Genomic DNA, 24060 nt, shown 5'->3' with positions numbered 1-24060 from the left:
AAAGAGGAAATGAGAGAGGGAAAAGGGAACTAAGGGGGAAAAGGACGGGAAATGTGAGGAGGAAAATTTGGGAAATGTGAGAGGAAAATGGTGGGAAATGTGAGGGGGAAGAGAGAAGGAAATGTGAGGAGAGAAGGGTGGGAAATGTCAGGGGAAATGGTGGGAAATGTGAGGGGAAAAAGAGAGGGAAATGTGAGGGGAAAAGGGCAGGAAACATGAAGGGGAAAAGGGTGGGAAATGTGAGAGGAGAGAAGGGTGGGAAATGTGAGGGGGAAAATGTGAGAAATGTGAGGGGGAAAAGGGAAATATGAGGGGGAAAGGGCAGGAAACGTGAGGGGAAAAAGGGAAATGTGAGGGGGAAAGGGCAGGAAATGTGAGGGAAAATGGTAGGAAATGTGAAGGGGAAAGGGTGGGAGACATGAGGGGAAAAGGGTGGGAAATGTGAGGGGAAATGAGCGGAAAGTTGAGGGGAAAAGGGTGGGAAAGGTGAGGGGAAAAGGGTGAGAAACATGAGGGGAAAAAAGGGAAATAGGAAGGGGGAAAGGGTGGAAAATGTGAGGGGGAAAAGGATGGAAAATGTGAGGAAAATGGTGGAAAATGTGAGGGGAAAATGGTGGAAAATGTGAGAGGGGAAAGAGAGGGAAATGTGAGGGGGAAAAGGGCAGGAAATGTGAGGGGGAAAAGGGGAAAATGTTGGGAAGCATGAGGGGGAAAAGGTGAAAAATGTGACGGGGAAAAGTTGGGAAATGTGAGGGGGAAGGGTGGGAAATGTGAGGGGAAAAAGGGCTGGAAACGTGAGGGGGAGAAGTTGGGAAATGTGAGGGGGAAAGTGCAGGAAACACAAGGGGGAAAAGGCAGGAATTTTCCAGTGCCAGGGTAGATTTTAAGCACCAACCCAGAGCCCATGGATGAGGATTTTGAGCTTTCTTTGGGCAAAAAAGAGGGGGCTGGAGGAGCAAAAAGCTGATTTTGAGTGGTAATTTAACAAAAAAATCCTAAATTTTGTATTTTTGGGAGTACTTTATCCCAAAAATGAGGCACTAAGGCACCTTCCAGTCGCCATCCTTGTGCTTGTCCAGAATATTCAGCGCTCCAGGAATTTCTGGAAATTCCTGGAAATTTCTGGAAAGAAAGCAAAATAAAGAAGAATCAGAAGATGCAGGGAATGGAGTCTGGAAAATCAGCTGGGAAGAGCTGGGATGTGCCACATGCTGGACAGAAAAGGGAAGTTTTCCTGTGAAGAACACGGAAAGGTGGTGAAATTCCTGACATTTGGAGGAAAATTCCCATTCTGTGAGAACAGGGATCCCCAAACCCCATCCCTGGGCATTGCCAGGGTGGAATCCAAAGCTGTGGTTGGTGTCAGTACAAACAGGCCACGTGTGTATTTATGAATGTGAAATGTGTGCAGTCCAGCGATGGCAGAGCTGTGAATTCCAATAATAACTGAGGAAAATAAAGCATGGAAAAAGGCCTTTGAACCTATCTTTTGTTTGCAAGTAGCCCTGGTTGGTTTAGGAGCACTGGAATTAAGGTGTTAAGGATGTTGCTTTTTGCTTGCAGTTAATCCATAAAGAGCTCTGCAATAATAACCTTTTGAAGTATAATTTTAGAATATTACTTGTATCCTTGAAACTATAGCTTTGGAAGATATATAAAGGAAATATGCTTATCTCACGCCTTATTGAAGCAGAGAAAAACAGTTTGAGAAAGGAAGATGAACACCACCTGAAGGATTTATGGTTTTGACCAAAGGGAAGCTGGACATCACTGTTGTTAGATTGATAGTCTCTGCAATTAAAAGGTGGACCCACATCTGGGGAGCTGGACTCCACCAGGTGGGACTTGTCTCTCTTCTTTCAGAAACTGAACCACCACCATGTAAAATACTCCTTTTGAGATACATCCTGAAAAAAAAAACTAAAATCACAATAGTGTATAGGATTGTGATGTAATAATTTAGAATAAAAATTGCTGATGAGTAAAAAATTGGAAATAGAAACTGCTGAAAAAAGCTGATGAGTACCCCTATAAATACCTGTAAGCCTCAACTATCGGTGTGCAGTTGGAGGGAAAACTTCCCCCACTGTACCCAGCGCTGTATTGCTCATACTTTACCATATTAAATAATACTTTACCATATTAAATAATAAATTGATTGCTGCTTGAATATTGGCCTAGTCAAGCTGCTTATTCATAACACCACATCCCTGAGGGAATGAGGGATCCCCTCACCTCAACCCTGGACATTGCCATATGTCGATCCCTGAGGGAATGAGGGATCTCCTCAGCCCATTCCTGATCCCTGAGGGATTGAGGGATCCCCTCACCTCATCCCTGGACATTCCCATCTCCAGATCCCTGAGGGAATGAGGGATCCCCTCACCTTAGATCCCAGATGGAATGAAGCATGCCCTCACCTCATTCCAGATCCCTGAGGGAAGGAGCGATCTTCGCTCCATCCCGACTGATCCCTCACCGCTCTCCCCCATCCCTGAGGTCTCCAATGGCGCCGCTCCCCCTCCACACACGGATCCTCGACGCCCCATTGGAGCAGACGCCTGTCAATCATCGCCATCGACCAATAGAAGTCACGATTCTCCCTAGGAGGGCGGGACCAGCGCTGAGCGTTGGAGGGCGGGACTCCGCCTCGTATCCGCGCATCCATTGGCTGTCTCAGCAGCTTCTGCCGCACAATTGGCTGAGACTCCTGTCAATCACATCCAAGCCTTCAGGTGCAGCGGCGGGGTCTGTTGTCCTCTCCTCTCAGCCAGGTGACACTCCAAGCGAGACGCGGCAGTTGATTGGCTGTTTAACCCATCAATCATCCGCACCTGAGCCTCAGTTCTCACATCGCTTCCCAGCACTCCGTACCGGAGCCTTCCATTCGTCGCTTCCACACCTCTTCCCACCGCTTCTCAGGGGGGTGTGGGCGCCGAGCCCCTCCTTGGCTTTCATTGGATAAACCCTCTGCCCATCAACTCTAATGCGCAATCTCATTGGTTAGAGGAGCGGCGGGCAGGGCTTGTCATTGCAGCTCCCTGTCGTGATTGGCGAAGACGCTGCAGGTGGGCGGTCGCAGACGCGGAACTCGAGCGCTGATTGGACGCGGTGCTTGCCCGCTGTCAGTCAGTGCCGGCCGGGGCGGCGGCGGCGGCTCCGCGATGGCGGCGGGCGCGGGGCTCCCGGTGAGGGGCGAACGGCGCCGAGCGCCCCCGGGAGGGCGGCCGGGGGTCGCCATGGCCACGGACCGCAGGTAGGAGGGGCCGGGGGGGCCGTGAGGGAGCTGTCAGCGAACAATGGAGGAGTTCCCCCCTCAGGGATGAGGGCGATGGGGGCGGGGCATCGCCCCCCTGAAGGGAAAATGGAGGCGCCCCCCCCTCAGTGGGGTGAGGGGGTTCCCGCCTTTTTTGTGTGAGGGGGTGACAGCCCTGAGGGGCCTTTAGAGTCACCCCCCTTTGTGAGGGGCTTTGGGGTCACCCCCATTTTAGAGGGTTTGGGGTCACCCCCATTTTAGGGGATTTGGGGTCACCCCCCTTTGTGAGGGGGTTTGGGGTCACCCCCATTTTAGGGGGTTTGGGGTCACCCCCTTTGTGAGGGGGTTTGGGGTCACCCCCATTTTAGGGGGTTTGGCGTCACCCCCATTTTAGGGGGGGATTGGGGTGATACCTCCTGAGGGGGGGTTGGGGTCACCCCAGTTTTGAGGGGTTTGGGCTCACCCCCATTTTAAGGGGTTTGGGGTCACCGCTCTTTGTGAGGGGGTTTGGGCTCACCCCCCTTTGTGAGGGGCTTTGGGGTCACCCCCATTTTAGGGAGTTTGAGGTCACCCCCCTTTGTGAGGGGCTTTGGGGTCACCCCCATTTTAGGGGGTTTGGGATCACTCCATTTTTGAGGGGGGTTTGGGGTCACCCCATTTTTGGGAGGGGGGGGTTTGGGGTCACCCCCATTTTAGAGGGTTTGGGGTCACCCCCCTTTGTGAGGGGCTTTGGGTCACCCCATTTTTGGGGGTGCTTTGGGCTCCCCCCATTTTTGTGGGGTTTTGGATTCACCCCCCCCCTTTTTAGGGGGGGTTTCCAGGTCAACCCAATTTTAGGGGATTTGGGCTCACCCCAATTTTGGGGAACTTTTGGTCTGACCCCCCCATTTTTGGGGCTTTTGGGTCAAATTCTCCCTTTTCTGGGTTTTTGGGGGGTTTTGGGTTTTTTTGGGAGGGTGAAATGTGAAATTGTGAGGAAGAAATGGAACATTTGGGGTCTAAAATGTGAGGATTTTGGGGTCAAAATAGCAAATTTTGCCTTCAAAAAGTCAAATGTTGGAAATTTTGGATATGAGATTTGGAAATGTGCGATTTTGGGGGTGAAATGTGCAAATTTGGGTCTCAAATGTGGCGTTTTGGGGCCAAAAAATCAAATTTTGGAAATGAAATGTGGAATTTTTGGGGTGAAATGTGGGATTTGGAGCAATGTGAGATTTTGGGGCCAAAATATCAAATTTTGGCACCGAAATGCAGAAATTTTTGGGACAAAATGTGGGATTTTGGAGCTGAAATGGGACATTTTAGGGTGAAATGGGAAATTTTGGGGCTGAAATGTCAAATTTGGGGCATGAAATGGGAAATTTTGGCACCAAAATTTGGCATTTGGGGGAATGAAATGTGGGATTTTTGGGGCAAAATGTCCAATTTTGGGTAAAATGTGGGATTTTCATGTGAAATTTGGGATTTGGGGGCTCCAAAGTTGAATTTTGGGGGTGAAATGTGAAATTTCCAGACCAAATGTCAAATTTTTGGTATCAAACGGGAGATTTTGGGGATAAAATGCAGGAGTTTGGGCTGAAATGTGAAATAATGCTGGATTTTTGTGCTGAAATGGGAATTTTGGAGGTGAACCAGAGGATTTTGGGGCTGAAATGGGAATTTTTGGAGTCACAATGGGAATTTTGGTGCTGAAATGGGAATTTTTGGTACCAAAATGGGAATTTTTGGGGCTGAAATAGGAATTTTGGATGCTGCAATGGGAATTTTTAGAGGCACCGTGTGAAGTTTTGGGGCCAAAATGGGAATTTCTAATAATGAATGGGAATTTTTTGAGGCCAAAATGGGAATTTTTGGGGCTGAAATGTCCAATTAAATCTGAGGTTTTGGGGCTGAAATGTGGGATTTTGGTGCCAAAATGGGAATTTTGGTGCTGAAATGCAAATTTTTGGAGGCACAATGGGAATTTTTGATGCCAAAATGTGAATTTTTGGGGCCAAAATGTGAATTTTTGATAATGAATGGGAATTTTTGGAGGCACAATGGGAATTTTTGATGCCAAAATTCAGAATTTTTGAGGCCAAAATGTGAATTTTTGGGGCTGAAATGTCCAATTAAATCTGGGATTTTGGTGCCAAAATGGGAATTTTGGGACCGAAATGGGAATTTTGGGACCGAAATGGGAATTTCTGATAATGAATGGGAATTTTTGGAGGCACAATGGGAATTTTGGTGCTGAAATGTGAATTTTTGCTGCTGAAATGGGAATTTCTGATAATGAATGGGAATTTTTGGGGCCAAAATGTGAATTTTTGGTACAGAAATGTCCAATTAAATCTGAGATTTTGAGGCTGAAATCTGGGATTTTGGTGCCAAAATGGGAATTTTTGATAATGAATGGGAATTTTTGATAATGAATGGGAATTTTTGATGCCAAAATGTGAATTTTGGGGTTGAAATGTCCAATTAAATCTGCGATTTTGGTGCCAAAATGGGAATTTTTGGAGTCACAATGGGAATTTTGGGGCTGCAATGTGAATTTCTGATAATGAATGGGAATTTCTGATAATGAATGGGAATTTCTGATAATGAATGGGAATTTTTGCTGTCACAATGGGAATTTTTGAGGCCAAAATGTGAATTTTTGGGGCTGAAATGTCCAATTAAATCTGGGATTTTGGGGTGAAATCTGGGATTTTGGGGCCAAAATGGAAATTTTGGGGCTGCAATGGAAATTTTGGGGCTGAAATGGGAATTTTGGGGCTGAAATGTGAATTTTTGGAGTCACAATGGGAATTTTTGGGGCTTCAATGGGAATTTTTGATGCCAAAATGGGAATTTTGGGGCTGAAATGTGCAATTAAATCTGGGATTTTAGGGTGAAATCTGGGATTTTGGGGCCAAAATGGAAATTTTGGTGCTGAAATGCAAATTTTTGGAGGCACAATGGGGATTGTTGATGCCAAAATGTGAATTTTCAGTGCAACAATGGGAATTTTTGCTGCTGAATGTGAATTTTTGGTGCTGCAATGGAAATTTTTGAGGTGAACCAGAGGATTTTGGTGCTGAAATGTGAATTTTTGGGGCTGCAATGTGAATTTCTGATAATGAATGGGAATTTCTGATAATGAATGGGAATTTTTGATGCCAAAATGGGAATTTTCGATGCTGAAATGGGAATTTTCAATGCTGAAATGGGAATTTTTGCTGCTGAATGGGAATTTTTGATACCAAATTGTGAATTTTAGGGCTAAACCAGAGGATTTTGGGCTGAAATGGGAATTTTTGGGTTGAACTGGAGGATTTTGGGGCCAAAACTTGGGATTTTGGGATTTTGGGGCTGCAATGTGGGATTAAATCTGGTGCTTTGGGGCTGACATGAGGAATTTTGGGGTGAAATGAGGGATTTGGGGTGAAATGAGGGATCTGGGGTGAAATGTGGGATTTTGGGGTGAAATGTGAGATTTTAAGGCTGCAATGTGAAATTTTGGTGCCAAAATGGGAATTTTTGCTGCCAAAATTTGAATTTTTCCTTCTGAAATTTGAATTTTTGCTGCTGCAATGGGAATTTTTGCTGCCAAAATGGGAATTTCTGACACTGAATGTAAATTTCTGATAGCAAGTGTGAATTTTTTGCTGCCAAAATTGAGGATTTTCAAGGCTGCAATGGGAATTTTTGTTCCTAAATGTGAATTTTGCTGCTGCAATCTGAATTCCTGATACCGAATGGGAATTTTTTGCCGCCAAAATTTGAATTTTTGTTTCTGAAATGTGAATTTTTCGCTGCTGTAAATCTGAATTCCTGGTACCGCATGGGAATTCCTGATACCGAATGGGAATTTCTGATATCAAATGTGAATTTTGGGTTCTGCAATGTGAATTTTCGTTCCTAAATGTGAATTACTGCTGCTGCACTGTGAATTTTTGTTCCTCAATGTGAATTTTCATTCCTCAATGTGAATTTTCATTCCTCAATGTGAATTTTTCGCTGCTGCAATGTGAAATTTCATTCCTAAATGTGAATTTCCCTTCCTCACTGTGAATTTCCTTTCCCCAATGTGAATTTTGCTTGCTCAATATGAATTTCCCTCCCTCAATGTGCATTTCCCTCCTCACTGTGCATTATTCCCATCCCCACTGTTCATTTCCCTCCTCACTGTTCATTATTCCCATCCCCAATGTGCATTATTTCCCCTCTCACTGTGCATTATTCCCATCCCCGATATGAATTATTCCATTCCCCACTGTTCATTATCCCCTCCCCACTGTGCATTATTCCCATCCCCAATATGATTTCCCCTCTCTGTGCATTATTTCCATCCCCACTGTGCATTATTCTCATCCCCAATATGAATTATTCCCATCCCCACTGTTCATTCCCCCCTCACTGTGCATTATCCCATCCCTCACTGTGCATTATCCCATCCCTCACTGTGCATTATCCCATCCCTCACTGTGCATTATTCCCATCCCTCACTGTGCATTATTTCCCCCCTCTCTGTGCATTATTCCCCTCCCTCACTGTGCATTATTCTCATCCCCACTGTGCATTATTTCCCCCCTCATGGTGCATTATCCCCTTCCCCCTGTGCATTATTCCCCTCTCTGTGCATTATTCCCATCCCCAATATGAATTTCCCCTCTCTCGGTGCATTATTCCCCTCACGGTGCATTATTCCCATCCCCAATATGAATTATTCCCATCCCCAATATGAATTATTCCCATCCCCAATATGAATTATTCCCATCCCCACTGTTCATTATTCCCATCCCCAATATGATTTCCCCTCACTGTGCATTATTCCCATCCCCACTGTTCATTATTCCCATCCCCCCTGTGCATTATTTCCCCCCTCACTGTGCATTATTCCCATTCCCCCTGTGCATTATTCCCCTCCCCACCGTTCATTATTCCCATCCCCAATGTTCATTATTCCCATCCCCAATGTTCATTATTCCCATCCCCACTGTGCATTATTCCCATCCCCAATATGAATTTTCCTCCTCTCTGTGCATTATTCCCCTCTCTGTGCATTATTCCCATCCCCAATATGAATTATTCCATCCCCCCTGTTCATTATTCCCATCCCCCCTGTGCATTATTCCCATCCCCAATACGATTCCCCCCTCTCTGTGCATTATTCCCATCCCCAATATGAATTTCCCCCCTCTCTGTGCATTATTCCCATCCCCCCTGTGCATTATTCCCCTCCCCCCTGTGCATTATTCCCCTCCCCCCCGTTCATTATTCCCTCCCCAATACGATTCCCCCCTCTCTGTGCATTATTCCCCCCTGTTCATTATTCCCATCCCCAATACGATTCCCCCCTCACTGTGCATTATTCCCATCCCCCCCGTTCATTATTCCCATCCCCAATATGAATTTCCCCCCTCTCTGTTCATTATCCCCTTCCCCCTGTGCATTATTCCCCTGTCTGTGCATTATTCCCATCCCCAATATGAATTTCCCCCCTCACGGTGCATTATTCCCCTCCCTCACTGTGCATTATTTCCCCCCTCACGGTGCATTAATTTCCATCCCCAATATGAATTATTCCATCCCCACTGTTCATTATTCCCTTCCCCAATATGAATTATTCCCTCCCCCACTGTGCATTATTCCCATCCCCACTGTTCATTCCCCCCTCACTGTGCATTATTCCCATCCCTCACTGTGCACTATTTCCCTCCTCTCTGTTCATTATTCCCCTCCCCCCCTGTGCGTTATTCCCCTTTCTGTTCATTATTCCCATCCCCAATATGAATTATTCCATCCCCCCTGTTCATTATTCCCATCCCCAATACGAATTTCCCCCTCTCTGTGCAATTATTCCCCTCTCTGTGCATTATTTCCCTCTCTGTTCATTATTCCCATCCCCAATATGAATTATTCCATCCCCACTGTGCATTATTCCATCCCCAATATGAATTTCCCCCCTCTCTGTGCATTATTCCCCCTCACTGTTCATTATTCCCATCCCCAATATGAATTTCCCTCCCTCACTGTGCATTATTCCCATCCCCACTGTGCATTATTCCCATCCCCAATATGAATTTTTTCCCCCTCTCTGTTCATTATCCCCTTCCCCCTGTGCATTATTCCCCTCTCTGTGCATTATTCCCATCCCAGTATGAATTTGCCCCCTCTCTGTGCATTATTCCCCTCCCCCCTGTGCGTTATTCCCCTCCCCCCTGTGCGTTATTCCCATCCCCCCTGTTCATTATTCCCATCCCCAATACGATTCCCCCCTCACTGTGCATTATTCCCCTCCCCCCCGTGCATTATTCCCACCCCAGTATGAATCCCCCCTCTCCGTTCCCTCTTGCCCAGGTAGGGCCATGGCGTCCCCGCAGGGGCCGCAGCCGCAGCCGGAGCCGTCCCGGGAGGGCCCCGCGGGGTCCCCGGGGGCGGAGCCCGAGACGCTGAGCCCGGACGAGCAGGAGCTGCTGGCCAAGCTGGAGAGCAGAACCGGTGAGCAAGGAACGGGATTGGATGGGATTCTGTCCTTGATTTGGGAAAAAATGGGATTAAAATCGATCTCATGTGGGTTTGGGGACAATGGCTCCATTTTTGGGCTATTGGAGTTCTGGCCAAGCTGGAGGAGCAGAACCGGTGAGGAATGGGCGGGATTGGATGGGATTGTGTCATTGATTGGGGAAAAAATGGGATTAAAATTGATCTCATGTGGGTTTGGGCCAATATCTCCAGTTTTGGGGTATTGGAGTTCTGGCCAAGCTGGAGGAGCAGAACCGGTGAGGAATGGCCGGGATTGGATGGGGTTGTGTCATTGACTGGGGAAAAATGGGATTAAAATTGATCTCATGGGGGTTTGGGACAATATCTCCATTTTTGGGGTAATATCTCCATTTTTGGGCTATTGGAGTTCTGGCCAAGCTGGAGGAGCAGAACCGGTGAGGAATGAATGGATTGGATGGGGTTGTGTCCTTGATTTGGGAAAAAAAATGGGATTAAAATCGATCTCATGTGGGGTTTGGGGGCAATGGCTCCATTGCTGGGGGAAATATCTCCATTTTTGGGGTAATATCTCCATTTTTGGGCTATTGGAGTTCTGGCCAAGCTGGAGGAGCAGAACCGGTGAGGAATGAATGGGATTGGATCCGTTCTGGTCTGGATTGGGGCAAAAATGGATTAAAATCGATCTCATGTGGGTTTGGGACAATGGCTCCATTTTTGGGGTCATTTGGGGAAAATATTCCCTTTTTTGAGTCATTTTGAGGACAATATCTCCATTTTTGGGGTCATTTTGGGATAATATCTCCATTTTTTGGGGGAAATATCTCCAATTTTGGGGTAATTTTTGGGGGTAATATTTCATTTTTTGGGGTAATATCTCCATTTTTGGGGGTAATATCTCCATTTTTGGGCTATTGGGAGTTCTGGCCAAGCTGGAGGAGCAGAACCGGTGAGGAATGACCGGGATTGGATCCGTTCTGGTCTGGATTGGGGAAAAAATGGGATTAAAATCGATCTCATGTGGGTTTGGGCCAATATCTCCATTTTTGGGGGAAATATCTCCAATTTTGGGGTCATTTTGGGGAAAATATTCCCATTTTTGGGGTCATTTTGGGGGAATATTTTCATTTTTGGGGTCATTTTGGGGAAAATATTCCCTTTTTGGAGTAATTTTGAGGAAATATCTCCATTTTTGAGGGAAATATCTCCTTTTTGGGGTCATTTTGGGGACAATATCTCTATTTTTGGGGGAATTTCTCCATTTTTGGAGTGGTTTTAGGAGAAATATCTCCATTTTTGGGGGTAATATTTCCATTTTTGGGGTAATATCTCCATTTTTTGGGGTAATATCTCCATTTTTGGGGGAAATATCTCCATTTTTTGGGGTAATTTTTGGGGGTAATATTTCATTTTTTGGGGTAATATCTCCATTTTTTGGGTAATATCTCCATTTTTTGGGTAATATCTCCATTTTTTGGGTAATATCTCCATTTTTGGGGCAATATCTCCATTTTTGGGCTATTGGAGTTCTGGCCAAGCTGGAGGAGCAGAACCGGTGAGGATATGAATGGGATTGGATCCGTTCTGGTCTGGATTTGGGAAAAAAATGGGATTAAAATCGATCTCATGTGGGTTTGGGACAATATCTCCATTTTTGGGGGCATTTTGGGGACAATATCTCCATTTTTGGGGGCATTTTGGGGGAAATATTCCCATTTTTGGAGTAATTTTGAGGAAAATATCTCCATTTTTGGGGGAAATAGCTCCATTTTTGGGGTCATTTTTGGGGGTAATATCTCCATTTTTGGGGTCATTTTGGGGAAAATATTCCATTTTTGGGGTCATTTTGGGGAAAATATCTCCATTTTTTGGGGTCATTTTGGGGAAAATATTCCCATTTTTGGAGTCATTTTGAGGAAAATATCTCCATTTTTGGGAACAATGCTCCCATTTTTGGGGTAATTTTGGGGACAATATCTCCATTTTTGGGGTCATTTTGGGGGAATTTCTCCATTTTTGGAGTGGTTTTAGGAGAAATATCTCCATTTTTGGGGTAATATCTCCATTTTTGGGGGTAATATCTCCATTTTTGGGGCAATATCTCCATTTTTGGGGTAATATCTCATTTTTGGGCTATTGGAGTTCTGGCCAAGCTGGAGGAGCAGAAACCGGTGAGGAATGGGCGGGATTGGATGGGGTTGTGTCATTGATTGGGGCAAAAATGGGATTAAAATCGATCTCATGTGGGTTTGGGCCAATATCTCCATTTTTGGGAACAATATCTCCATTTTTGGGGTCATTTTGGGGAAAATATTCCCATTTTTGGCGTCATTTTGGGGACAATATTTCCATTTTTGGGGTCATTTTGGGGACAATATCCCCATTTTTGGGGGTCATTTTTTGGAGAAAATATTTTCATTTTTGGGGTCATTTTGGGATAATATCTCCATTTTTGGGGGTCATTTTCGGATAATATCTCCATTTTTGGGGGGAATATCTCCATTTTTTGGGTAATATTTCCATTTTTGGGGTAATATCTCCATTTTTGGGGTAATATCTCCATTTTTGGGGTAATATCTCCATTTTTGGGCTCTTGGAGTTCTGGCCAAGCTGGAGGAGCAGAACCGGTGAGGAATGGGCGGGATTGGATCCGTTTCTGGTCTGGATTGGGGCAAAAAATGGATTAAAATCGATCTCATGTGGGTTTGGGACAATGGCTCCATTGTTGGGGGCATTTTGGGGAAAATATTCCCATTTTTGGGGGCATTTTGGGGGAACTATCTCCATTTTTGGGGTAATTTTGGAGGAATATCTCCATTTTGGGAACAATATCTCCATTTTTGGGGTCATTTTGGTGGGAAATATTTCCATTTTTTGAGTAATTTTTCACATCCTCTGGGCACATTTTGGGTCAGTTTGGGGTCACTTTGGGGTCAATTTTGGGTCAGTTTTGGGTCAGTTTTGGGTCAGTTTGGGGTCACTTTGGGGTCAATTTTGGGTCACTTTGGGGTCATTTTGGGTCAGTTTGGGTCAATTTTGGGTCAGTTTGGGGTCAGTTTTGGGTCAGTTTGGGGTCACTTTTGGGTCAATTTTGGGTCAGTTTTGGGTCAATTTTGGGTCACTTTTGGGGTCACTTTTGGGTCAGTTTGGGGTCAATTTTGGGTCAGTTTTGGGTCAATTTTGGGTCAGTTTTGGGTCAATTTTGGGGTCATTTTTGGGTCACTTTTGGGTCAGTTTGGGTCAATTTGGGGTCACTTTTGGGTCAGTTTGGGTCAGTTTGGGTCAATTTTGGGTCACTTTTGGGTCAGTTTGGGTCAGTTTTGGGTCAATTTTTGGGTCAGTTTTGGGTCAATTTTGGGTCACTCTCTCCAGGTCAGCTTTGGGCCAGTCCCCCCCCTCTCTGGGCACATTTTGGGTCAGGTTTGGGTCAGTTTTGGGTCAGTTTGGGGTCAATTTTGGGTCAGTTTGGGGTCAATTTTGGGTCAGTTTTGGGTCAGTTTGGGTCAATTTTGGGTCAATTTTGGGTCAGTTTTGGGTCACTTTTGGGGTCAATTTTGGGTCACTTTTGGGTCACTTTTGGGGTCAATTTTGGGTCAGTTTTTGGGTCACTTTTGGGTCAATTTTGGTCACTTTTGGGTCAGTTTTGGGTCACTTTTGGGGTCAATTTTGGGTCACTCTCTCCAGGTCAGTTTTGGGTCACTCCCACCTCCTTTGGGCACCTTTTGGAGTCACTTTTGGGGTCACTTTGGGGTCACTTTTGGGTCACTTTTGGGGTCAATTTTGGGTCCCTCCCACCTCCTCTGAGGGTGTTTTGTGTCACTCCTCCACCTGCCTGGGCACATTTTGGGTCAATTTTGGGTCAGTTCTGCCTCACTCCTCCCTCCTTTGGGCACATTTGGGTCAATTTTGGGTCACTTTTGGGGTCACTTTTGGCTCACTCTCTCCAGCTTGGGTTTGGGCAATCCACCCTCTCTGGGCACATTTTGGGTCAGTTCTGGTCAGTCCTGGGTCACTCCACCTCCTTTGGGCCCATCTTGGGTCACTTTTGGGGTCACTTTTGGGGTCACTTTTGGGGTCACTTTTGGGGTCACGTCCCACCTGCCTGGGCTCATTTGGGTCAATTTTGGGTCAATTTTGGGTCACTCCAGGTTAGGTTTGGGCCAATTCCACCCTCTCTGGCACATTTTGTGTCACTCCCCACCTGCCCTGAGCACATTTTGGGTCACTTTTGGGTCACTTTTGGGTCAGTTTGGGTCAATTTTGGGTCAGTTTTGGGTCACTCTCTCCAGGTCAGCTTTGGGCCAATCCCACCCTCTCTGGGCACATTTTGGGTCACTTTGGGTCACTTTTGGGTCAATTTTGGGGTCAATTTTGGGTCAGTTTGGGGGTCACTTTTGGGGTCAATTTTGGGTCAATTTTGGGTCAGTTTTGGGTCAATTTTGGGTCAGTTTTGGGTCAGTTTTGGGGTCAGTTTTGGGTCAATTTTGGGTCACTTTTGGGGTCACTTTTGGGTCAGTTTTGGGTCACTTTTGGGTCACTTTTGGGTCACTTTTTGGGGTCAATTTTGGGTCACTTTTGGGGTCACTTTTGGGGTCACTTTTGGGGTCACTTTTGGGTCCCTCCCACCTCCTCTGAGGGTGTTTTGTGTCACTCCCACCTGCCCTGGGCACATTTGGGTCAATTTTGGGTCAGTTCTGCCTCACTCCTCCCTCCTTTGGGGACATTTTGGGTCATTTTTTGGGTCACTTTTGGGTCAGTTTGGGGTTAATTTTGGGTCAGTTTTGGGTCCATTTTGGGTCAGTTTGGGTCAGTTTGGGGTCAGTTTGGGGTCAATTTTGGGTCAGTTTTGGGTCAATTTTTTGGGTCAGTTTTGGGTCACTCTCTCCAGGTCAGGTTTGGGCCAATCCCACCCTCTCTGGGCCCATTTTGGGTCACTTTTGGGGTCAATTTTGGGTCACTCTCTCCAGGTCCGTTTTGGGTCACCCCCCCCGTTTTGGGCACCTTTTGGGTCACTTTTGGGGTCACTTTTGGGGTCACTTTGGGTCCCTCCCACCTCCTCTCAGGGTGTTTTGTGTCACTCCCACCTGCCCTGGGCACATTTTGGGTCAATTTTGGGTCAGTTCTGGGTCCCTCCCGCCTCCTCTGGGCCCGTTTTGGGTCAGTTCTGCCTCACTCCTCCCTCCTTGGGGACATTTTGGGTCATTTTTGGGTCACTTTGGGTCACTTTTGGGTCAGTTCTGCTCACTCCTCCCTCCTTTTGGGCACATTTTGGGTCATTTTTGGGTCACTTTTGGGGTCACTTTTGGCTCACTCTCTCCAGCTTGGGTTTGGGCCAATTCCACCCTCTCTGGGCACATTTTGGGTCACTCCCACCTCCTTTGGGCCCATCTTGGGTCACTTTTGGGGTCACTTTTGGGTCACTCCCACCTGCCCTGGGCTCATTTTGGGTCAATTTTGGGTCAATTTTGGGGTCACTTTCTCCAGGTCAGCTTTGGGCCAACTCTGCCCTCTCTGGGCCCATTTTGGGTCAATTTTGGGTCACTTTTGGGTCACTCTTTCCAGGTCAGCTTTGGGTCACTCCCACCTCCTTTGGGCACATTTTGGGTCAATTTTGGGTCACTCCCACCTGCTGTGGACACATTTTGGGTCAGTTTGGCGTCAATTTTGGGGTCACTCTCTCCACATCAGGTTTGGGCCAGTCTCACCCTCTCTGGGCCCATTTTGGGTCAGTTTTGGGTCACTCCCACCTTCTTTGGAGACATTTTTGGGTCCATTTTGGGCCCATTTTGGGTCAATTTTGGGTCATTCCAGTATAAGTTTGGGCAATTCTACCCTTTCTGAGCACATTTTGTGTCACTCCCACCTGCCCTGAGCACATTTTGGGTCACTTTGGGGACACTTTTGGGTCACTTTTGGGTCACTTTTGGGTCACTCTTTCCAGGTCAGCTTTGGGTCACTCCCACCTCCTTTGGGCCCATTTTGGGTCAGTTTTTGGGTCACTCCCATCTGCTCTGAGGACGTTTTGTGTCACTCCCACCTCCTCTGTGCCCATTTTGTGCCATTTTGTGCCCATTTTGTGCCCGTTTTTGGTGATTTCTGCCCGGTTTGTCCCTCCCAGGCTGCTGAGGCCAACTCCAAGTTGATGCGCTCTGTGAACGGCTCCCGGCACACCAGCGGCTCCTCAATGGTGTCCAGCTCCTTGTGTCACTCCCACCTTGTCTGTGCCCCTTTTATGCCCATTTTGTGCCCATTTTGTGCCTGTTTTGTGCCCATTTTTGGTGATTTTTGGGCTGTTTTTTCCCCCCAGGTTGCTGGAGGCCGACTCCAAGTCGATGCGCTCGGTGAACGGCTCCCGGCGCAACAGCGGCTCCTTGATAGTGTCCAGCTCCTTGTGTCTCTCCTACCTCCTCTGTGCCCACTTTGTGCCCATTTTGTGCCCATTTTGTGCCCGTTTTTGGTGATTTCTGCCCGGTTTGTCTCTCCCAGGCTGCTGGAGGCCGACTCCAAGCCCCTGCGCTCGGTGAACGGCTCCCGGTGGCTCCTCGCTGGTCTCCAGCTCCTTGTGCCACTCCCACCTCGTCTGTGCCTGTTTTGTGCCCATTTTTTGCCATTTTGTGCCTGTTTTGTGCCCATTTTTGGTGATTTCTGGGCTGTTTTTTCCCCCCAGGCTGCTGGAGGCCGACTCCAAGTCCCTGCGCTCTGTGAACGGCTCTCGGTGGCTCCTCGCTGGTCTCCAGCTCCTTGTGTCACTCCCACCTCCTCTGTGCCATGTTTGTGGCCCATTTTTACCCATTTTGTGCCCATTTTTGGTGATTTCTGGGCTGTTTTTACCCTCCAGGCTGCTGGAGGCCGACTCCAAGTCGATGCGCTCGGTGAACGGCTCCCGGCGCAACAGCGGCTCCTCCTCCTTGTGTCACTCCCACCTGCTCTGTGCCCATTTTTTGCCCATTTTTTGCCAATTTTGTGCCCATTTGTGACCATTTTGGGTGATTTCTGGGCCTGTTTTTCCCCCCAGGCTGCTGGAGGCCGACTCCAAGTCGATGCGCTCAGTGAACGGCTCTTGGTGGCTCCTTGCTGGTCTCCAGCTCCTTGTGTCACTCCCACCTGCTCTGTGCCCATTTTGTGCCCATTTTGTGCCCATTTTGTGCCCGTTTTTGGTGATTTCTGCCCCGGTTTTCCCCCCCAGGCTGCTGGAGGCCGACTCCAAGTCGATGCGCTCGGTGAACGGCTCCCGGCGCAAACAGCGGCTCCTCGCTGGTCTCCAGCTCCTCGGCCTCGTCCAACCTGAGCCACTGGAGGAGGACACCTGGATCCTCTGGGGCCGCATCGTCAACGAGTGGGACGAGTGGAGGAGGAAGAAGGAGAAGCTGCTCAAGGTGGGTGGGGCTGGAATGCTCCAATTCCCTGGGATTTGGATGAAATTGTCCAATTCCTTGGGATTTGGGGTGGAATTGTCCAATTCCTTGGGTTTTGGGGTGGAATTGTCCAATTCCTTGGGTTTTGGGGTGAAAATTCTCAAATTCTTTGGGTTTTGGGCTGGAATTGTCCAATTCCTTGGGTTTTGGGGTGGAATTCTCCAATTCCTTGGGTTTTTGGATGGGTTTTTCCAATGGGAGGAGTTTTGGGGTGGGTTTCTCCAGTTTGTTGAGTTTTGGGGTTAAATTGTCCAATTTTGTGGTGTTTTGGGATGGGTTTATCCAATGGGAGGAGTTTTGGGGTGGATTTGTCCCCACTTGTCATGTTTTGGGGTGAAATTGCCTCAATTCCTTGGGTTTTGGGGTGGATTTACCCAGTTTGTTGGGTTTTGGGGTGGGTTTGTCCAATGGGATGAGTTTTGGTTGGATTTGTCCAGTTTGTTCAGTTTTGGGGTGGATTTTGTTGGGTTTTGGGATGGATTTTTTCCCTTGGGTCTCATTTTGGGGCCGATTTGGTCACCTGGACACGTTTTGGGATGGATTTGTCCAATTTGTTCCATTTTGGGATGGATTTATCTAATTTGTTGGGGTTTAGGCCCAGTTCGGTCACCTGGACACGTTTTGGGATGGATTTGTCCAATTTGTTGGGTTTTGGGGTGGATTTGTCCAATTTGTTGGGTTTTGGGGTGGATTTGTCCAATTTGTTGGGTTTTGGGGTGGATTTACCCAATTTGTTGGGTTTTGGGGTGGGTTTGTCCAATGGGATGAGTTTTGGGTTGGATTTGTCCCGTTTGTTCAGTTTTGGGGTGGATTTGTTCCCTTGGGTCACATTTTGGGGCCAATTTGGTCACCTGGACACGTTTTGGGGTGAATTTGTGCAGTTTGTTCCATTTTGGGGTGGATTTGTCCAATTTGTTGGGTTTTGGATGGATTTGTCCAGCAGGAGGTCACAGCTTGGGTCCTGCTCTGACCACGCCACGTTTGGAGCACGTTTGGGGTCACCCTGGCCCCAGTGTCCCCATTGTCCCCATTGTCCCCATTGTCCCCATTGTCCCCACTGTCCCCATTGTCCTCATTGTCCTCATTGTCCCCACTGTCCCCATTGTCCCCATTGTCCCCATTGTCCCCATTGTCCCCACTGTCCCCACTGTCCCCATTGTCCCATTGTCCCCATTGTCCTCATTGTCCCCATTGTCCCCACTGTCCCCATTGTCCCCATTGTCCCCATTGTCCCCACTGTCCCCACTGTCCCCATTGTCCCCATTGTCCCCATTGTCCCCATTGTCCTCATTGTCCCCATTGTCCCCACTGTCCCCATTGTCCCCATTGTCCCCATTGTCCCCTCTGTCCCCATTGTTCCCCATTGTCCCCACTGTCCTCATTGTCTCCATTGTCCCCATTGTCCCCACTGTCCCCAGTGTCCCCATTGTCCCCATTATCCCCATTGTCCCCACTGTCCCCATTGTCCCCATTATCCCCATTGTCCCCACTGTCCCCACTGTCCCCACTGTCCCCATTGTCCCCGTTATCCCCATTGTCCCCACTGTCCCCACTGTCGCCATTGTCCCCATTGTCCCCATTGTCCTCATTGTCCCCATTGTCCCCACTGTCCTCATTGTCCTCATTTTCCTCATTGTCCTCATTGTCCCTACTGTCCCTCATTGTCCCCACTGTCCCAGGAGCTGATCCGGAAGGGGATCCCGCACCATTTCTGTGCCATCGTGTGGCAGCTGCTGTGCAGCGCGGCCGAGCTGGGGTCAATGGGATCATGTTTGGGGTCACATTTAGGGTTTGGGGTCACATTTAGGGTTTGGGGTCACATTTAGGGTCACATTTAGGGTTTCTCTCCCCCCAGGAGCTGATCCGGAAGGGGATCCCACACCATTTCCGCGCCATCGTGTGGCAGCTGCTGTGCCTGAGCAGCAGACCTGGGTCAATGGGATCATGTTTGGGGTCAATGGGATGACTCTGGGGTCACATTTAGGATCACATTTGGGGTTTGGGGTCACATTTGGGATTTTTCCATGTCCCCAGGAGCTGATCCGGAAGGGGATCCCGCACCATTTCCGCGCCATCGTGTGGCAGCTGCTGTGCCCTGAGCACAAACCTGGGGACAATGGGATCATGTTTAGGATCACATTTGGGGTTTTTGGGGTCACATTTGGGATTTTTCCATGTCCCCAGGAGCTGATCCGCAAGGGGATCCCGCACCATTTCCGCGCCATCGTGTGGCAGCTGCTGTGCTCTGAGCACAGACCTGGGGACACGTTTGGGGACAATGGGATGACTCTGGGGTTACATTTAGGGTTTGGGGTCACCTTTAGGGTCACATTTAGGGTCTCTGTGTCCCCAGGAGCTGATCCAGAAGGGGATCCCGCACCATTTCCGTGCCATCGTGTGGCAGCTGCTGTGCAGCGCGGCCGAGCTGGGGTCAATGGGATGACTCTGGGATGATGTTTGGGGTTTGGTGTCACCTTTAGGGTCACATTTGGGATTTTTCCATGTCCCCAGGAGCTGATCCGGAAGGGGATCCCGCACCATTTCCGCGCCATCGTGTGGCAGCTGCTGTGCCCTGAGCAGCAGAACTGGGGACACGTTTGGGGACAATGGGATGACTCTGGGGTCACATTTAGGGTTTGGGGTCACATTTAGGGTCACATTTAGGGTTTCTGTCCCCCCAGGAGCTGATCCGCAAGGGGATCCCGCACCATTTCCGTGCCATCGTGTGGCAGCTGCTGTGCAGCGCGGCCGAGCTGCCGCTCAAGGCCCAGTACTCGGAGCTGCTGCGCATGAGCTCCCCCTGCGAGCGCCTGATCCGCCGCGACATCGCCCGCACCTACCCCGAGCACGACTTCTTCAAGGGCCAGGACAGCCTGGGCCAGGAGGTGCTCTTCAATGTCATGAAGGTGACACTGGGGACACTGCTGGGGTGGCACTGGGACAGGGACAGGGACAGGGACAGGGCCAGGAGGTGCTCTTCAATGTCATGAAGGTGACACTGCTGGGGACATGGGGACACTGCCAGGGGTGGGACAGGGACAGGGACAGGGACAGGGACAGGGACAGGGACAGGGACAGGGGGTGCTCTTCAATGTCATGAAGGTGACACTGGGGACACTGCTGGGGACACTGCTGGGGTGGCACTGGGACAGGGACAGGGACAGGGACAGGGCCAGGAGGTGCTCTTCAATGTCATGAAGGTGACACTGCTGGGGACACTTGGGGACATTGCCATGGGTGGGACAGGGACAGGGACAGGGCCAGGAGGTGCTCTTCAATGTCATGAAGGTGACACTGGGGACACTTGGGGACATTGCTAGGGGTGGGACAGGGACAGGGCCAGGAGGTGCTCTTCAATGTCATGAAGGTGACACTGGGGACATGGGGACACTGCCAGGGGTGGGACAGGGACAGGGACAGGGCCAGGGCCAGGGGGTGCTCTTCAATGTCATGAAGGTGACACCGCTGGGGACACTTGGGGACACTTGGGGACATTGCTATGGGTGGGACAGGGACAGGGACAGGGACAGGAGGTGCTCGTCAATGTCATGAAGGTGACACCGCTGGGGACACCTGGGACATGGATCTGGGGTGGCCCTGGGCCAGGAGGTTCTCCTCAGCGACCTGGAGGTGACATTGGGGACACAGGGACAGGAGGTGGCACAGAGGTGGCCCTGGGGACACAGGAGGTGACACTGGGGACACAGGGACAGAAGGTGGCATGGGAGGTGGCACTGGGGTGGCACTGGGGACACAGGGGTGGCACAGGGACAGGAGGTGGCACAGAGGTGACACTGGGGACACAGGGACAGGAGGTGGCACAGAGGTGACCCTGGGGACACAGGGACAGGAGGTGGCACAGAGGTGACCCTGGGGACACAGGGACAGGAGGTGGCCCTGGGGTGACCCTGGGCTGACCCTGGGGACACAGAGGTGATCCTGGGGACACAGAGGTGACATTGGGGACACAGGGACAGGAGGTGGCCCCGCGGTGTCCCCAAGGTGTCCCTGAGATGTCCCCGATGTGTCCCCGAGGTGACCCTGAGGTGTCCCTGAGGTGTCCCTGGGGTGTCCCCGAGGTGTCCCTGATGTGTCCCCAAGATGTCCCTGAGGTCCCCCCGAGGTGTCCCCGAGGTGTCCCTGAGGTGTCCCCGATGTGTCCCTGAGGTGTCCCTGAGATGTCCCCGAGGTGTCCCTGAGGTGTCCCTGAGATGTCCCCGAGATGTCCCCGAGGCATCCCCGAGGTGTCCCCGAGGTGACCCTGAGGTGTCCCTGAGGTGTCCCCGAGGTGTCCCCGAGGTGTCCCTGAGATGTCCCTGAGATGTCCCCGAGGTCCCCCCGAGATGTCCCCGAGGTGTCCCCGATGTGTCCCCGATGTGTCCCCGAGGTGTCCCCGAGGTGTCCCTGAGGTGTCCCTGAGGTGTCCCCGAGGTGGCCCCGAGGTGTCCCTGAGGTGTCCCCGAGGTGTCCCCGAGGTGTCCCCGATGTGTCCCTGAGGTGTCCCCGAGATGTCCCCGAGGTGTCCCTGAGATGTCCCCGAGATGTCCCTGAGGTGTCCCCGATGTGTCCCCGATGTGTCCCCGAGGTGTCCCTGAGGTGTCCCCGAGGTGTCCCCGAGGTGTCCCCGATGTGTCCCCGAGCTGTCCCCGATGTGTCCCCGAGGTGTCCCCGAGGTGTCCCCGATGTGTCCCTGAGGTGTCCCCGTGGTGTCCCCGAGGTGACCCCGAGGTGTCCCCGAGGTGTCCCCGTGGTGTCCCCGAGGTGTCCCTGAGGTCCCCCCGAGGTGTCCCTGAGGTGTCCCCGAGGTGTCCCCGAGGTGTCCCCGGGGTGTCCCCGTGGTGTCCCCGAGGTGTCCCTGAGGTCCCCCCGAGGTGTCCCTGAGGTGTCCCCGGGGTGTCCCCGAGGTGTCCCCGAGGTGTCCCTGAGGTGTCCCTGAGGTGTCCCCGATGTGTCCCTGGGGTGTCCCTGAGGTGTCCCCGATGTGTCCCCAAGGTGTCCCCGAGGTGTCCCCGAGGTGTCCCTGAGGTGTCCCCGAGGTGTCCCTGAGGTGTCCCCGAGGTGACCCTGAGATGTCCCCGATGTGTCCCCGATGTGTCCCCGAGGTGTCCCCGAGGTGTCCCCGATGTGTCCCCGAGGTGTCCCCGAGGTGTCCCCGGGGTGTCCCCGAGGTGTCCCCGAGGTGTCCCCGAGGTGTCCCCGGGGTGTCCCCGAGGTGTCCCCGATGTGTCCCTGAGGTGTCCCTGAGGTCCCCCCGAGCTGTCCCCGAGGTGTCCCCGAGGTGTCCCCGAGGTGTCCCCGGGGTGTCCCCGAGGTGTCCCCGAGGTGTCCCCGAGGTTTCCCAAGGTGTCCCCAAGGTGTCCCCGATGTGTCCCTGAGGTGTCCCTGAGGTCCCCCCGAGGTGTCCCCGAGGTGTCCCCGAGGTGTCCCCGAGGTGTCCCCGAGATGTCCCTGATGTGTCCCCGAGGTGTCCCCGAGGTGTCCCCGAGGTGTCCCCGATGTGTCCCTGAGGTGTCCCCAATGTGTCCCCGAGGTGTCCCTGAGGTGTCCCCGATGTGTCCCCGATGTGTCCTCGATGTGTCCCCGATGTGTCCCCCCAAGATGTCCCCGAGGTGTCCCCGAGGTGTCCCCGGGGTGTCCCCGAGGTGTCCCCGATGTGTCCCCGAGGTCCCCCCGAGGTGTCCCCGAGGTGTCCCCAAGGTGTCCCCGAGGTGTCCCCGAGGTGTCCCCGGGGTGTCCCCGAGATGTCCCCGATGTGTCCCCGAGGTGTCCCCGGGGTGTCCCCGAGGTGACCCTGGGGCCATTTTCCAGGCCTATTCCCTGGTGGATCGTGAGGTCGGTTACTGCCAGGGCAGCGCCTTCATCGTGGGACTGCTGCTCATGCAGGTGGGAATTCCAGGGGTTTTTTGGGAATTCTGGGGGTTTTGTGGGAATTCTGAGAGGTTTTGTGGGAATTCCGGGGATTCTGTGGGAATTCTGGGGGTTTTAGATGGGAATTCCAGGATTCTGGGGGAATTCCAGGGAATCTGGGGGAATTCTGGGGGTTTTGTGGGAATTCTGGGGATTTTTTGGGAATTCCAGGGGTTCTGTGGGAATTCCAGGGGTTTTGGGTGGGAATTCTGGGATTCTGTGGGAATTCTGAGAGGTTTTTTGGGAATTCTGGGGATTCTGTGGGGATTCTGGGGGAATTCCAGGGCTTTCTGGGGGAATTCCAGGGGTTTTTTGGGAATTCTGGGGATTTTGTGGGAATTCCAGGGATTCTGTGGGAATTCCGGGGATTCTGTGGGAATTCCGGGGGTTTTGTGAGAATTCCGGAGACTTTTTGGGAATTCTGGGGATTCTGTGGGAATTCCAGGGTTTTTTTTGGGAATTCCAGGGATTTTGATGGGAATTCCATGATTCTGATGGGAATTCCCAGGATTTTTTCCTGGGCATCCCAGGCTGTTCCCCGCAGATGCCGGAGGAGGAGGCGTTCAGCGTTTGGTGGGAATTCTGAGGTTTTGCTGGGAATTCCAGGGATTCTGCTGGGAATTCCGTGATTCTGATGGGAACTCCCAGGATTTTTTTGGATTCAGATGCCGATGGGGAGGCGTTCAGTGTTTGATGTGAATTCTGATGGGAATTTAGTGGGTTTTGCTGGGAATTCCTGGGATTTTGATGGGAATTCCTGGGATTCTGATGGGAATTCCCATTTTTCCTGGGCCTCCCGTGCTGTTCCCGCCGCAGATGCCGGAGGAGGAGGCGTTCAGCGTTTGGTGGGAATTCTGATGGGAATTTAGTGGGGTTTGCTGGGAATTCCTGGGATTCTGCTGGAAATTCCCGTGATTCTGCTGGAAATTCCAGGATTCTGATGGGAATTCCCATGATTTTGATGGGAATTCCAGGATTCTGACGGGAATTCCAGGATTCTGATGGGAATTC

The 24060-nt window shown here is 50.5% G+C and overlaps 1 protein-coding gene across 1 annotated transcript in view; it reads left to right on the top strand.

Annotated features, from left to right (window-relative positions):
- The first annotated feature begins 2985 nt into the window (after positions 1-2985).
- Positions 2986-24060, top strand: part of LOC129133827 (EVI5-like protein) — a 55558-nt gene continuing 34483 nt past the window's right edge. The window contains 6 exon segments of the mRNA XM_077192357.1: positions 2986-3256; positions 9584-9714; positions 10154-10164; positions 16914-17103; positions 19824-20048; positions 22951-23025. Of these exon segments, the coding sequence (XP_077048472.1) occupies positions 9592-9714; positions 10154-10164; positions 16914-17103; positions 19824-20048; positions 22951-23025 (624 nt within the window). The 5' untranslated portion in view covers positions 2986-3256; positions 9584-9591.

This window comes from Agelaius phoeniceus, chromosome 32 (assembly GCF_051311805.1).
Source record: "Agelaius phoeniceus isolate bAgePho1 chromosome 32, bAgePho1.hap1, whole genome shotgun sequence".
In the NCBI taxonomy this organism is placed as follows: Eukaryota; Metazoa; Chordata; class Aves; order Passeriformes; family Icteridae; genus Agelaius; species Agelaius phoeniceus.
This window is presented reverse-complemented; position numbering and strand designations above follow the sequence as displayed.